The sequence below is a fragment of the Meleagris gallopavo genome, chromosome 1, assembly GCF_905368555.1.
Source record: "Meleagris gallopavo chromosome 1, MGAL_WU_HG_1.1, whole genome shotgun sequence".
Classification (NCBI taxonomy): domain Eukaryota; kingdom Metazoa; phylum Chordata; class Aves; order Galliformes; family Phasianidae; genus Meleagris; species Meleagris gallopavo.
Genome location: NC_139404.1, coordinates 44,039,711 through 44,054,663, shown reverse-complemented (window position 1 = coordinate 44,054,663; position 14,953 = coordinate 44,039,711). Strand labels below are relative to the sequence as shown.

At 36.5% G+C, this 14,953-nt stretch overlaps 1 protein-coding gene across 5 annotated transcripts in view; it reads left to right on the top strand.

Annotated features, from left to right (window-relative positions):
- EEA1 (early endosome antigen 1) overlaps positions 1-14,953 on the top strand; it is a 71,808-nt gene that overhangs the window by 38,580 nt on the left and 18,275 nt on the right. For 4 of the 5 annotated variants that reach the window (XM_085222855.1, XM_085222845.1, XM_085222837.1 and 1 more), the window contains 11 exons: positions 2,884-3,033; positions 3,943-4,062; positions 4,292-4,495; positions 5,015-5,215; positions 6,610-6,723; positions 7,915-8,070; positions 9,727-9,866; positions 10,460-10,790; positions 11,911-12,012; positions 13,466-13,660; positions 14,469-14,651. In XM_085222855.1, coding sequence (XP_085078981.1) covers positions 2,884-3,033; positions 3,943-4,062; positions 4,292-4,495; positions 5,015-5,215; positions 6,610-6,723; positions 7,915-8,070; positions 9,727-9,866; positions 10,460-10,790; positions 11,911-12,012; positions 13,466-13,660; positions 14,469-14,651 — 1,896 coding nt within the window. The remainder of the gene's footprint in view (positions 1-2,883; positions 3,034-3,942; positions 4,063-4,291; positions 4,496-5,014; positions 5,216-6,609; positions 6,724-7,914; positions 8,071-9,726; positions 9,867-10,459; positions 10,791-11,910; positions 12,013-13,465; positions 13,661-14,468; positions 14,652-14,953) is intronic. The other variant, XM_085222844.1, reaches the window with a different exon arrangement.

The window sequence follows — 14,953 nt, the reverse complement described above, 5'->3', positions numbered from 1 at the left end:
AGTAAAACTGCCTCAATCTGTCTAGGCAACACATATGCAAGCTTCGAAAGCAAAGCCAAGAACTAGAGCTGAAATCTGGGTTCAGATTGTAGGGACTTTTTTTGGGATGCAGTTTTGAGGTAGGCAGACGGAAAAGGATCATGAATGATGAGTTGCTGTGAAAGGAAGTGCAGGCCTAGCACGTTCTCTAGAGATGTTGCTGGGAAGGAGATCAGTCTAAGTGAGAAAACCTAAACAAGCTGCTACATCTCAGGGCGGGTTTTAGAATTGTGTTGTAATAGCATAGCTAGGAAAAGAAGTCATTCACGCATGATATAAAATTAGGAGTGAAATCAAGCAAATATTTCTTTTCCTCTTTCCCTTCCTCCAAACAAGAGTTCAGTAACTATTGTCATGGAGCAAGCAAACTGTTCTTATTTATTAACATGATACTTCCGTGGGGTTGCCTTTTTTCACTTCTAGTTCAGTAGCTTATGTTGACATAATGTAATACTGCTTATAAAGACAGATGTGAGGATTTTTAGTCAAACCACATTTTCAAAGAATTTCCTCATAATTCGCACAGATGTAATCCTAGCAGTGATGTATTTCTGTAAAGTGCTGACCTGCCTGACTGCTACTACAGACAGTAGCTGGGATTCTCTAAATATTACCACCTTCTATCCTACAGTCTTCAATGAGCAATTGACATTTTTGCATGCTTAGTGTTGTAAGTAATGGAAGGAAGCTTATATAATATATTCAAGCAAAGCAGACGAGTATTTTGCTTCTGCCCTGAATTTATTTCTGAAAAGAAGCAGTAGTTTTTCAGTTCCATGTGCTCCTCTCTGAGCACTGGTTAAGTTTGTATATTTTAGACTTTGAGTGACCTAAAGGAAGTGATCTTCACAATGAAAGGAAGCTCTGATGATGGTATTGGTTCCAGCGCTGCAATGGGAATAGGAAAATAGGAACTACTTCAGTCTTGGAGAAATGTTAACTGCTAATATATACTGTCATTCTTGTTTTCTTCTGCAAATATAATTCTTGTTAAACTAAGCTGGAATACCCTGTAGCGTAGCTGCTTTTGCTTAAGTGTTTCACAAGAAAAAAGGCGGCAAGACTTTACCATGAGTTCTGTAGTGATCTCATTGCACCTTTTCTTGGGTTCATTATTCAGTGGTTACCACAGAAAAAGACAAATTTTCTTGCTTTTTATGCTCTGTCCTTCCTCACTTTCTATCTCTCTCTTAACTCTGCAGTCCAATTCAAATAGTCAGCATTTCAGCCACATGCTTAACAGCTTTTCATTTGCGGCGTTTGTGGTGGTGGATGTGATTTAGCCTGGTTTCTTAAGAAAATAAAGCATTTGATTCTCTGCCTCTATCCCCTGTGACTTTTGTACTGTATGATAACTTCAGTCAGTTCTGAAAGATGATTGAAAGATCTTCAGTGTTGGGTTCTTCAGCATTGCACTTTTGTGGAAGCAGACTTTTGGTTGAAGGAGAGAGGCTTAGTCTGTTCATGCCTTACCCCCTCTGTGCCTGGGGGCAAGATTTAGTGTTACCAAAAGCCCTGTTCCTTCTTTCTGTCCTGCTAGGCAATTCTGGAGAAGGCTCAGGAGAGACCTCATTGCAGCCTTCCAGTACTTGAAGGGAATTTGTAATCAGGAGAGAAGCAAACTTCTTACATGAGTAGATAGTGATAGAACAAGGAGAAGTGGTTTTTATTTAAGAGGGAGATTTACATTAGATGCTGGGGAAATTTTTCACTGAGAGAATGGTGAGGTGGTGGAACAGAGAAGTTATGGATGCCCCATCACTGGAAGTGTTTGTGGCCAGGCTTGCTGGACCCTGAGCAGCCTCATCTAGTGCATGACTTAGTGGTTGGCAACTCTGTCCATTGGAGGGAGTTGAAACTGGATGATCTTTGTCCCTTCCAACCCAAGCCTTTCTACAATTCTGTGATATTAGGGGGAGGTCCTGAATGTACAGAGTGAATGATATCAATATCTTGGATGTAAGTTAATAAGAAAATAAGTATAATTAACGTGGATATCTAGAAATGGCTTACTGTGCTGCAATGAGTGGATCACTCCCATTTTTTGCATCAAATTGAACTTTAATTGTGTAGGCATAAATTTGTTAATGTAGAAGTAAGTAGGAGGTAACTCAGAATCTTTGGAGGTAAACTGAAGGGAAGGAAAGTTGATTTTATAGAGCAAGCTTTTCTCTAACAGTGAATTGTGCAGTAGTGCTTTTGATGACCCCAAAAATTCCAAGGGAGGTTTACGTCTGGCTGGAAGAGCACGTCTAAGTGCTGACTTAGGGTCTGCTGCTGGGATGGGCTGAAATGTAAGCCACCGAAGTTACTGTGTACACACTACAGCAAAGATTCATGCATGTCTTCTCAGCACTGAATGAACGCCTAGATCAAACTACCAACTCCTAGTTAGTCTAGCAATGCAGAACAGTGTATTGTTGGAACCAGTGCAGTGGGTAAAGGTGTGGTGTTCTGGCCACTGAGTCTGTGTGACTCAGATGTAAGGTGAGATCACGCTAGAGCTTTGCTGTTTTACACAGTAGTTCTTATGTCTTTCAAAGATTGCCCTATTTGTTTTTCTGGTAAAACTTTGAAACAGATGTAGAAGGGTTTCTCTAGATAAATGAGGATGTTTCTAGGCCCCTTCTACCTACTACTTTGAATATTTACTTACCCTTGTGCAGTTGATGCTGTTCTTAGATGTGACTTTGTTTCTGCATTATATGGTGTATCTTCATGAATTCAGGAGCTTATGTTGTTGTTTTATTCCAGGTAATGAAAATCTTGGTCAAGCGTGGCAAAATTGAGAATTGGCTAAAGACTGAAGGAATGGATAACTTTTTTTCTTCTTTTTTTTTGCAGTTGCATAGTAAGCTTCTAGAAACAGAACGCCAGCTGGGGGAAGCACATGGGCGGCTTAAGGAGCAGAGGCAGCTCTCTAGTGAAAAGCTGATGGACAAAGAGCAGCAGGTGGCTGATCTTCAGTTGAAGCTTTCTCGTGCTGAAGAACAGGTAGGAGCATTTTCTGCAAACTTCTGTTTATACTGTTTCTGATAATAGCCTGTATATAGTCATGTTGTTATGTTGTAGTTTACTGTTGAAGTCTTACAATGAAATTGTCAAAATCAGCCTAAATGCCTTAGACATTACAGATTTTTTAAGTCTAAATGCCCATTTCATGTGTTTATGTTCATGGTATTTTGGAGATAAAAGAAAGATCTTCCTTTACATTGATGATCTTTGTGTAAGAATTGTATAAAAGAAAGATGTAGGTGCACATGAGCACATGTAGGTAGTACTTTGTGTGTAGATGCTACTGTGGGATAAAACTCTCCATGAAAAAAATGTGAACATGGCACAGCAGCTCATTGATAGTTAATAAATTTTATGTGGTGGATGGGTAGAAATTGCTTGCTTTTATTAATTTTCATTTATTTTAATGAGTGTCTTGTATATGTTGCTGGTTTTCTGCTACCTCTATGGGGATTGGCCAAATATCTGAGTGGTATGTTGTCAGAATTTGTAAAGCTACTACTATAAAAGAGGAGAGACTACTAAACTGAAATTGCTGCTAAAACTGCTAATAATAATAATGTTTTACAGGTTACATTATCAGTCATGTTGCATCTTAACAAGTGTTGGAAAAAAAACTATACTAAAATCTCTTTTTATTGCTTCTATTTTTGAGAACTAAAATACATGTCTGATAGTTACATAGTTTTCACTTATGGTTCAGGATCTCATCTATTAATAAGAAATGCTTGAGTTAGATTTTTGTTCTTTAACTTAGATTCACACACTTCTATTTTTACACCAATTTTCATATATCCTTGTTTAGAATAGACTGCAGGCATTAGAATAGACATTGAATCCTATTGAAATACTGAATGGTGCATACTCACTAGTGTTTTTTTCTCTCAGCTAAAGGAAAAGGTGGCAAATTCCACGGAATTGCAACATCAATTAGATAAGGCAAAGCAACAGCACCAGGAACAGCAGACGCTTCAACAAAACACGACATCAAAACTTCGAGAAGCCCAGGTTACTTACTTACATAGCCTCACGTAAAAGTGTATTTCAGATTTTCATTATTTTCAGTATGTTTTCTCTGTAAAAGTGGCTTACGGGACTTCAAAATAGTTAAGTAGCTTTTATGTAAATCTCAAATAGAATATACAGAGGGTGTTTAATAAGCTTATCCAACATTTTATGCATTAGGAATAACTTCTAAGGTCGCTATAATTAAGGAAGCTGTTCTGCAATTTTCTAGAATGATTTGGAGCAAGTACTACGACAAATTGGAGATAAGGACCAAAAAATTCAAAATCTTGAGGCCTTGCTTCAAAAGAGTAAGGAAAATATCTCTCTGCTTGAAAAGGAAAGAGAGGATTTGTATGCGAAAATTCAAGCTGGTGAAGGAGAAACTGCAGTTCTTAACCAGCTACAGGAGAAAAATCACGCTCTGCAAATACAGGTAAGAATCGAGAAACCTGTTTCTCTACTCTTTTTCATTATTGTATCTTAATTATGTTATTCCTCTCTCATTAAATATGACATTGATCTTTTCCAGACTTTGCTGTTTCTTTGTGTGTGTTTTGGTAACTTATCTGCTATCGGCAAAGAGGAGAGAATTCCTAGGTGTTTCCTACATACATACACTAACAATAGACTCTTAAAAAAAAGTGGATGCATGTATGTTTGTTTCTTTTTAAAAAAGAGTTTTATTTCCTGCTTTCCATACTAAAATTCAGTCTAATTTGCATCTGTTGTTTTTTCAGTTATTGATTTTGTCGGAGTAAGGCTAAATTGATGAGTCCCTTTTGTTTCCATTTTTAACTGGTATCCTATTGAAACTCTGATATTGTACAGTATAGCTTTATTGTAGTAGCTAGAGTTAGAAGTCTGGAGCTGTGATAAGATGCCCTGGAATTCCAAAGTTTTATGACTTTTTTTGGTCCTCCTATTACAGTCTCTGTTTACCTCCTCACTACAGGTAACTCAGCTGACAGAGAAGCTGAAGAATCAATCAGAAAGTCATAAACAAGCCCAAGAAAATTTGCATGAGCAAGTGCAGGAACAGAAGGCACATCTAAGAGCTGCTCAAGACCGTGTGCTCTCTCTGGAAGCCAATATCACTGAGTTGAGCAGTCAGCTAAATGAAAGTAAAGAGAAAGTATCACAACTTGATGTACAGGTAATGGAACTCTATGCTGCCTGCTGCCTATAAATCCTGTTCTGATTTCTATATTCTCTCTGGAGAATGTACAAAGCAATCTGGGAAAAAATTACGTGTTTGTACTTGCAGACAAAGTAAGATAAGGCAGATTAATATGCAGAACGTGTAAGTGGATTTAGAATAGGAATAGATAGCAAGGTTGATTTTTGTTTGTTTCTTTGTCGGATAGATAATTTTTGGTGGTGGTAGTGGGAATTCATAATCAAGTTGGGAAAATTTGTCTTCAAGCATCTTTTGTTGTATTTGTAATGGTTAATCATCCACAAAACTGCTGTTATCACTCCTAGGTTCTGTGCATCAGAGTGAAAGTCTGTCAAGTCATTAAAGATGTTGCTGTTGCCTAGAGATTTCTTGTGCATGTAGCTTTTACCTAAAACAAAACAAAAGATGCCTTGTTACCAACTCAATTGAATTAAACAAGGCAATTCCCCACTATAGTCTCGGTGTGGACTTTTCTACAGTTAAGTACTGCTTACACTAAAACCAGTAAATTCTCCTCAGGGATCACAAAGAATGAACAACATCTTAATCAGAAGTTTGGCAGACATTGTTTTCTTAAATTAATACACTTGGAACACCTAGTACTGTTTGATGAATACAGTATGTTAAGTAGTGTTACTCGGTTTCTGAGTAGGTCTAATAACTTCTGTTGTTCTGTAATATTTTTGCTGGGCTTTGCTATAAGATCTGGATTGTTCTTCAACAAGACTTCAGTGCTAAAACAGTAATTTATGGTCTGTTGCATCTGCTTTCTAAGGCTATATGAGCTTTGCTACAGCCTTTGAGAAGTAATGTGTCTGTTACAGATAAAAAATAGCAAGCTACAGTAGTCAGTGACCCTGACAATTACCTCTATGCACCAACACCATTCATAGCTGCCGTATAAATGTAGGTGGCTGGATATTTTGGAAGGAGTGAGGGGTTGCTCCCGGAAATGTCATTAGTAACAGTGAAAGATAGTATACACATTGCAGCATATTTTAGTTATTTTTGAATTCTTTTTACCTCTAAAAATTTTAGAGGATCTCAAACATTCATTTAGTGTGAAGTTATCAAGATACTTGTGTGTGTGGATACATTGTCTATTCCTTTTTTTTTTTTTTTTTTTTGCTTCTTGGAAAAATAATTCCTTAGAAAAGACTATGAATTATGAATAGGAAAGTTCTTTAATTCTGTTTTTAGCTTGAAGAAGGAACTAACTGTGGTTTAATACGTTGATTTTTTTTTTCTAAAACTTGAAAAAATTTCCCCTTCCCCTTTTTTTTTTTTTTTTTTTTCCCCATTAGTACATGAAAACTGCTAATGAAGTTACTCATAAAAGATACTGTAATGAAGTACAACTTGTCTTTCAGGTAAAAGCAAAAACTGAATTGCTGCTTTCAGCTGAAGCATCAAAAGCTGCTCAAAGAGCAGACCTTCAGAATCATCTGGACACTGCCCAGCATGCACTGCAAGACAAGCAACAGGTTATGAGCAACACGCAAACATAAAGTTCCTATGTTACCTAAAAATCTACTTACAAACCTAAGAATAGTCTGATTACAAACTACATAAATATGTGACTATGCATTTGGAAATAATCACGTAGGATCTTTTAACCATGTGATGTGTTTTCTGTTCTTTCTGCTGTAATCTGGACCATATGGGCATTTTGCAGTGTAAAGAACTTAACTTGGAAATCCAGTCCTTGCTGTATGTTCAGCCATGGTTTGTGGTCTAAGCTGTGGTACTTGAGTACAGTTCTAACTTGTATGCTATGAAAAGTTTATGTAATGCACTAGATTTGATTGAAAACTGTTAACTTTTATTACAGACTCAGATAAATTCAAAATCAAAAGTCTTTATTCGGAAATAAGTATCTGCATGCCAGCTGACAAGAAGACATTAGGGTTGTTAAAATTGCATATTTTAGTTTGCATTAATCCAACTACAGCATTCCACCAGGTGCTGATTCAAATATTTGCGTTATTAGAATCCATGCTGTTGTCATCTTAGGAGAAGTATTCAGCACTTCCTAAGGGCACCAATTTTTAGGTGGGAATATAATTATAGCTATAAACATAAAATGTCTTTTTGGAACTGTTTATTAAACATATAATTAACTAATAATTAAACAAATCAGCTTGCTTGGAGAGTAAGGAGCTTGGGTGTAACTGTCATCTTAGTGGTTACAAGCCAAACATGTTTGTGTCTCCTGTGGAAATCACATTGTTTTGTGTTGAACCAATGATCTGGAATGATCTTTGGTGTGTGGAAAGTTTACTGTTCCCATACTGCAGGCTTTCCTCTTCGGCAGTGCTTCGTTCCTGGGAGACATTGAGTTTTCTCTAAGGTTTTGTAGTGTTACATTCTAATTATTGCTGTATTAACTCCAGGATCTTGAGCATTTATGACGTACAGTTCCTCATCTCTTTATAACTTCAAACACATTTTTTAAGTTCTAGCTCACAGCCTGTAAAGTTTGTAAGGGATGTATTTAACAAAGAGAATTTGTGTTTTTCCATCTCAATTTCCTGCCTCTCAGATTAAAAAGGAAGCATCATTTTCCTTTTTAATTTTAACATATTAGATCACTCAAAGCATATATTCAAAGGACATTACTCATTTCTAGAAGCTATTTAGAAGCTAACAACCCTCTTATTTTTATTTTACCTCAGGAGTTAAATAAGGTCAGTGTTCAGTTGGATCAGGTTACGGCTAAGCTGAATGACAAGCAGGAATACTGCGCTCAGTTGGAAGCCAATCTCAAAGACTACAAAGAGCAACATCTTTATTTGGAACAGAAAACTGAAGAGCTAGAGGGACAGCTTAAGGTTTGTATTGGACACAGTGTCTGAGCTTACTGAGACTGATGTTCACTGCTGCTTGGTGATATTTGATAAAAGCTGTGCTCAGATTACAGGGAAGGATTTATATGAAATATGACTTCTGTAGGTTTTCTTTCTCACCAGTGTTCACTGATATACCCTTTAATCATATTCTCTTCTTCTGGGCTCGCATATCACACTAAGTTCCCTTAAACTGCCACTTTCCTTTAGTGTGCTTCTACCAACCTCTATGCCTAGAAGGTGCTGTGAGAGGGAACATGATTACCTCCTGAAATTAGAGTTTTCAGGTTTATACACATTCGAAGCGGTGCCAGGGAATGTCTTGCATTGGTTGGCAGAAGTTAATAATACCTTTTTGGTTTAATTTAATTCTATATATTTTTCTGCCAGTTTGATCTTGCATTTTGCATTCCATTCCTGGGCTTAGCTTTTCTCTTACATTGCCCATCATTAAGTTTACAGAACCTTTAAACATTTTCCTATACTGATGTTTTCAATTATTGGTATGAATTACTCCTGATTATGAATTAAATTACTCCTAATACTTCAGTGTTTTAAAATTAGAAGTTTACATTTTAATGTTGTTTCTTGTTAAACATTCTTGAGAGTCAAAATTGCAATACATGAAAACATATAATAGAGAGATCTTAGGAGCAGTGCGGAATTTTTTTGTGGTGGTATGTGTCTGTTTTTTGAAGGAGATTAGCAGTCTAGAGAGTGCTTTTCCTATCTTATGTGCTTTTCTACCTGCTGTCATTTGTGTTTTTGATACTTCTGCCAAAGTTTTACAAGTAACCAATAGACTCAAATGCTTAGGAGGAATACACTGTTTACTTGCACAAGATTTGATGAGGTCCCTGGTAACTGAAGTGTGAAATTGAGCAGGGTTGTTGATGCTTTCTACAGGAATGCAATTGTGTGTAAAAATCTTCATGTCATCACCATTCTTTGTGTTATTTCAGTTGAATGCATGGTATTTAAAAGGAGGAAAAAAACACACAACAAACAACAGAAATCCTCAGGAATTTTCTCAGACGAACTTGATGATTTTGTATTGTGACGACTGCATAAAAGCAGAAGTGCCTATAAAACAGCCAACGTGTTGAAGAGTCTAAGCAGTACCTGGTTGCTGTACTGTTTATATTCCATATAAACAAACAAATACCTTCTAAAAATGAAACAAAATAAACCCTCTTTTAGATGAGCACAGGATTTCTTTATAGCTGTAGTTCATGTCTTTGTTACAAAGAATGTCAGAGTTGGGGCTATGTAAACCAGTAGTCCTTTGAAACTGCTGAAACTCTTGGTAGCTGAGAACCTAGCTCCAAAGCCAAGCACTGTATAATGGCTTTTTTAACATATCTTTTATTTATTACTTTGCAGTAAAATAACTGCTTGCATTTAATTTAAAGGTCATTTCAGAATGTTTTACCAAAATAGTTCACTTTTAGGGGACCGAAAGAGTTGCAGGAACTAGATAACGAAGGGCAAGTGGCCAACTAATGAAAGAGATGGATAGTGTGTGAGAATTGTCACTGCTTTCTACAGTAAGGACTTTCCAGTAAATACTGCTGAATGACAGTACTTTTGTTTTATCGGTTGTTTTCCAATGGCTCTAACTTTTCTATTTTTCTATTTCAGAAACTTGAGGCTGACGTTCTTGATGCTAAAGCAAGCAAAGAACAAGCTCTTCAGGAGTTACAGCAACAGCGACAGCAGTCTACAGAATTAGACCTCCGGATAGCAGAGCTGAGTAAACAACTTGAAGCAGAAAGAGAAGCGTATGTGTTCCCTGTGTTGTAGTACTTTTTGAAGTCAGACATAGATCTAGAGTGGTTTGGAGTACACTTGAAATTTTGTTCTTCCCTCCTGTAATTTCATAAAATCATAGATCAAAGTGATGTATTCCCTCTGCTATGAGATCTGAGTTAGGTCCCAGTTGTTTTCTTGCACTTTACTTGCCACGCAGACTCCATCTGCCACATCATCTCATGTGAATCGCTCACTGCTGTGATTCAGTGCATTTCAGTTTATTCACTGTGCTTGTCAGTGAAATATCTGAACAGTCTGAAGCACTAAGATCCATCTTGATGTATCCACAGCTCTGTATCTTTCAAAGATTAATTTGTGGTTTTTGCATAAGCAAAGGAGTAGTTCCTGGTCACAGTATTTGGGGAAGGAAAAATCCATCTCAAAATAGAGTTGCTGATATGTCTTCACTAGAGAGAAAAAACGCCCACGTTCTAAAATAAAAAGGAATTCTTTGAGTTAGTTCTACAGTTAATATTCTTAAATAGAGATGTTTAGTGATACAAAGAACCTGTGAAGAACAACTTAAAAAATCTTTTATTTTTCTCTGGTTTTGTATTTGCAGTACGTCTAGTGTTAAATTGGATTTACAGAAGAAATCTGAGGCCCTTGAACAAGCAAAACAGCAAATCTCAAAGCGAGAGGAGGAAAATGCCAGCCTCAAAAAAAATCTTGAGAAATCAAGTCAAGATACAAGTAAACAACTCAAGGAATTAGACTGTAAAATGCAAGCAGCAACATCAGAGCTGCAACAGGTGAAATTAGAGAAGGATACTTTGGTAAAGGACCTTACAGCTACCAAAGAGAAACTCTCAAAAAATTCTGAATCCTTCAAAAAAAGGAAGGAAGAATTAGAAAAAGAAATAGAAAAAGGAAAAGCAGCTGTAGCAGAAATGGTTAGTAGCTTTGTTCATTACACGTTAAGTTTGAAGTATTTATTGTCTGATATTAAAACAGGTTTCTGACAGAAAACAGACTGAATGGAAATTAATTAGTGCCACTGTATTGAAGAAAAATGAAGAGAGGCCATTTTAGTTTCATTTCCATAGCCTTTTATGTAAAACCTCCCTGTGCACTTGCCTGAACATCCTAGAAAGCTGCATACTGCAGCCAGAATAACATCATCTGTTGTTTTGGGAGATGCCTAACTTAAGAGTATATACATGTATGAGCACATGTATATGTATTATTTCAGTTTCAGAGAAGTCTAGTACATGGCAGTATAGTAACAAATACTTCACCCAAACAGTGTTCTATGGTAAGAAGAATAGACTCCTACTAGCCTTAAAATATGCCTTTTTTTCTTCCTCCTTTTGCTTTGTTGGAAACACAACTGATGACTGTATCAATAAATGTTCAAATATCTTGCATGTCCCCATTTCCCACAACCCATATGTAGCTACTTTTATTCTACTCTATTAAAAAATAAATCTGCTCCTAGTTAAAAATAACACTTTTTCCTTTCCTTCTTCACCTTTTTAAGATAAGCTTTTTTGTTTGCTTTAGTTACTGCTATTTAAATATTTGTTTTTCCTAAAAGCTTGAAGGATTTTCGCCTGAGTTTAGATTTTACAGATTCTGCTTCTAATCATTGGAAGTCTCATCACTGACTTAAGTACTTAAAATGTTGTTCACATAATAATCTTGCAAACGTATTTGCTTGTGAGTTTTAGAATATCAAGAAATTTTGAATCCTGAGAGAGAAATGACTGCTTGCTATAAGAAGGCTGCCAATAGCAGCTTCCACAAAGGAGACTATTCCTAATCAGAAAATCTTTTTGGCACACAGCTGCCTTAAAGTATGTATTATCAGCAGTGGTCAGCTTAGATTTCTCACTGTTAGTGACTGGAATTTTTAACTGAAAATGTCCACAACTGAGGAGGAAAGCATTTTCACTGGAAAAAAAAAACAGCCACAAATATTCTCTATAAAGGCTTTTGTAGCTCATATGAAAATACCTGGCATTTGGTCTTAGAAGCTCCCAGAAATATTTGCTTGTGTCTTCTGTTTTATAGGAAAAATCTTACCAAGAAGTAAAACAGCAGCTCCAGGTACAGACAGAGTCTGTAGCTAAAGAGAGGAATGAATTGAAAAACTCACTGGAAAAAAAGGAGGGGGTAAGTTGTCTGCTTATTTAGTGTGAAAAAAGTCAAGAAAAAAGTAATAACATACTGAAAAGATTGATTTTCAGTTTCTCATGCTGGGATTGTTGAGGGAAAAAGAAGTTGCAGTTTTCAACTTGTAACCCATTTGGGACTTTAAAATTAGGTAATACTAAAAAATTCCTTGATGTATTTTAAAATACAGGTTCTGCTCTTATTTACCTGTGCTCTGCATACCAATTTGGCCCTGCAGTTTCTTCATTACAGAAGCAGTTATTTTTTATTACCCTGTCTCATTTGCTTTCAAACTTATGGTCTGTGAACAATGGAATTGTTTATTTTATATCCTTAGATCTGTTTTCAACTGAGGCATCACTGTGTTGCCTAATCCATATGTTCCACGTGTGGTTTACAGGAAATTTTCATTTATTCTTGAGGATTTGTTTGCTTTTGCAAAATAATTGCAGAATTTTGCAATTTATAATTGTCTATGGCTACATACAAGTACATGTCTATGGCTACATACCAAGTAAACTTTTTTAAAGATGAACATTCAGACAAAATCATTTAGTTCAGCTAGTTTGCTGAAGACCAAGTCCATTTTTATGAATTTCTTTACCTAAACTGTCACCTTTTCCTTAAAGGAACCAGAAAAGCGTAATGAGCAGTGGGCAAGTTTTGAACTGTGCTGGATTCTTGCTGTCTGAAAGAGGGTTTGTGGATATGCAGGTGTAATGCTTACAGACAGACCCTTCCTCTGTGTCTTCTGCTGCTGCTCTGTCTCCCCTCTTGTTCTGGCAGAAGCACTGCAGTGCTGTGTGGCAAGTGCAGGAGGATGAGTTTGGTATCTGCTACAGCTGGCAGGAGGGTGCAGATTACTGCTGGCTGGAAAAAAGCCACTTGCTTTTAATTTTGAATGGGAAAAAAAGACCAGAGCTGACCTAAGGGTGGGAGATTGAAAATAAGAGGTTATCTTTGTGGTATAGATATTCTTAGGATCTAAATCTAGTTGTCAGTGTTCTTTATTATCCAGCTCTGAAGAAGGAGCTAGTAGCAGTGACACTGAGGGATGTCTGGTTCTGTATACAGGAAGCAGTGCATCCTTGGAAACTCTGCTACAAATAAACTGCAGATTATTTAAAAAATGTAAGAACAAGTATAATGACTCATGAGAAAGATATTGCCTGGTACAGAGCAAGGCAGCAGATGCATAGAGGGATGTAGAAGAGGCTTTGTAACCTTTCAAGTTACAACCAGGGGATACTCCTCAACTTGTAGCAGTCTTTTGGATGAGCCAGAGACAATATCTTCAGCTTTAACAGCTTTGTCTGGTTTTTCATTTGTGAATTTGTCTGTTAGCAATTTGAAATGTACAATTTGTTAAACACACAGTTCAATAGGCAGTTACAAGTACAAATAGTGATTTAAATTAAAATTATATACAGTTATTTAATATTTTTGAATATAGATTTCTAAGCAATTGTCAATAGAACTTGACTCAACACGAGCGCAAGTACTGGAAATTCAGGGTCTTCTGAAAGAGAAAGAGAACAGCGAGCAGCATCTTCAGGGAAAGCTGAGAGAAATAAAGGAATCTTTTGAGCAGAAGAAAAAGCATAGTGAAACGCTGCAAGCTGAATTAAAAACTGCCCTTTTAGAAAAGGTAAGGCTGGCGTCTCATACACCTTTAAGAAAATTAATATACGTTTATCTGATAAATGCTGCAACTTTTATGCCAATGTCTTTGTGATAAACAGCTGTTTACTGTAATCTTGTTCGAAAGGATAAGGTCAGGATTTGGAATCAAGGTCTTCAACAGTCGATGCTGAAATACATGGATTCTGTAGGAGCTGAGTTTCAATACATTGGTTAAAAAAAAAAAAGGCTAGATTGAATATTTTTATGTTGCTTCAGGAAGATGCTATGAAACAAGAGCTGCTCTTTTCCTGTAAAGCAGTAGAAAGTTTTGCGAGAGCAGTTTAGACAAACTCTGCAGTGTTTTGGAATGTCCGTGGCAGTTTTCAACTAACTCTTTTATTATACTAGAAGAATTTAACTGAGTGACAGTATGAAACCCATAAACCATAATGGAAGGAGTTCAAATGTCTTCCAACATGAGAGAATGTTGTGTTGCGTGCCATATGCTGTTAAATGTTGCTCCAGCTTTGGCTGCCCTGTGCTACGTGTTCCAACTTGTGCGTGAGTCGGACTATGGAAACTGTAGAACTTAAAATATTACTTAGATTTTCAATGTTAGGTCTTATTATGCTTAACTTAATCTTCTGATTTGAATTAAGTGTTGTTGTTAAATTAGTTACAAAACATTGTTATAAAACTGTAAATATTAGATTACTAAATTGCTATTTCGTAAGTGGAAAAAAAATTAGTTTTGCAGTAGAAGTGTGGTTTATTGAAATGGTTGAGGTTACAGTCTGTAACTTTTACTGGCACTTTCTACGCTTATGTTTCAGGCAGAACTGGAGAATAAACTGCAACAGCAGACTATTTTGTCAGCTCAGGAGCTTAAAGCAGAGAAAGGAAAACTAGCAGACTTACAGAAGACCCATGAAAAAAATAAGGAAAACATGGAAAAGCTGCAGCTGGACCTGTACGGGAAAGAGTCTGAGCTGTTGGCAACCAGGCAAGACCTTAAGGTACTTAGAGACATTTTAATGCTATGTGTGACTTAATAGATCTGTGAGTATCCTTTCTGAAGGAGAAACAGTGTGACAACTGTATGGGGTAAGAAAAGAAGTCCCTTTCTATAGAAAGAGTTTAGTGATGCTCAATCCCTTCTTGTGGGCCAGAGAACACAGTGAAATTTATTTCAAGTCACGAGTATTTGTTAGTTTACCTGATCTACCTTTCCATTTGTGCAAAGGCAATATGAGCTGTGGGAGCAAAGTGAAAGATGATTTTTTTTATTATTATTTTAAGAAGTTTTGTCATTTTTCTT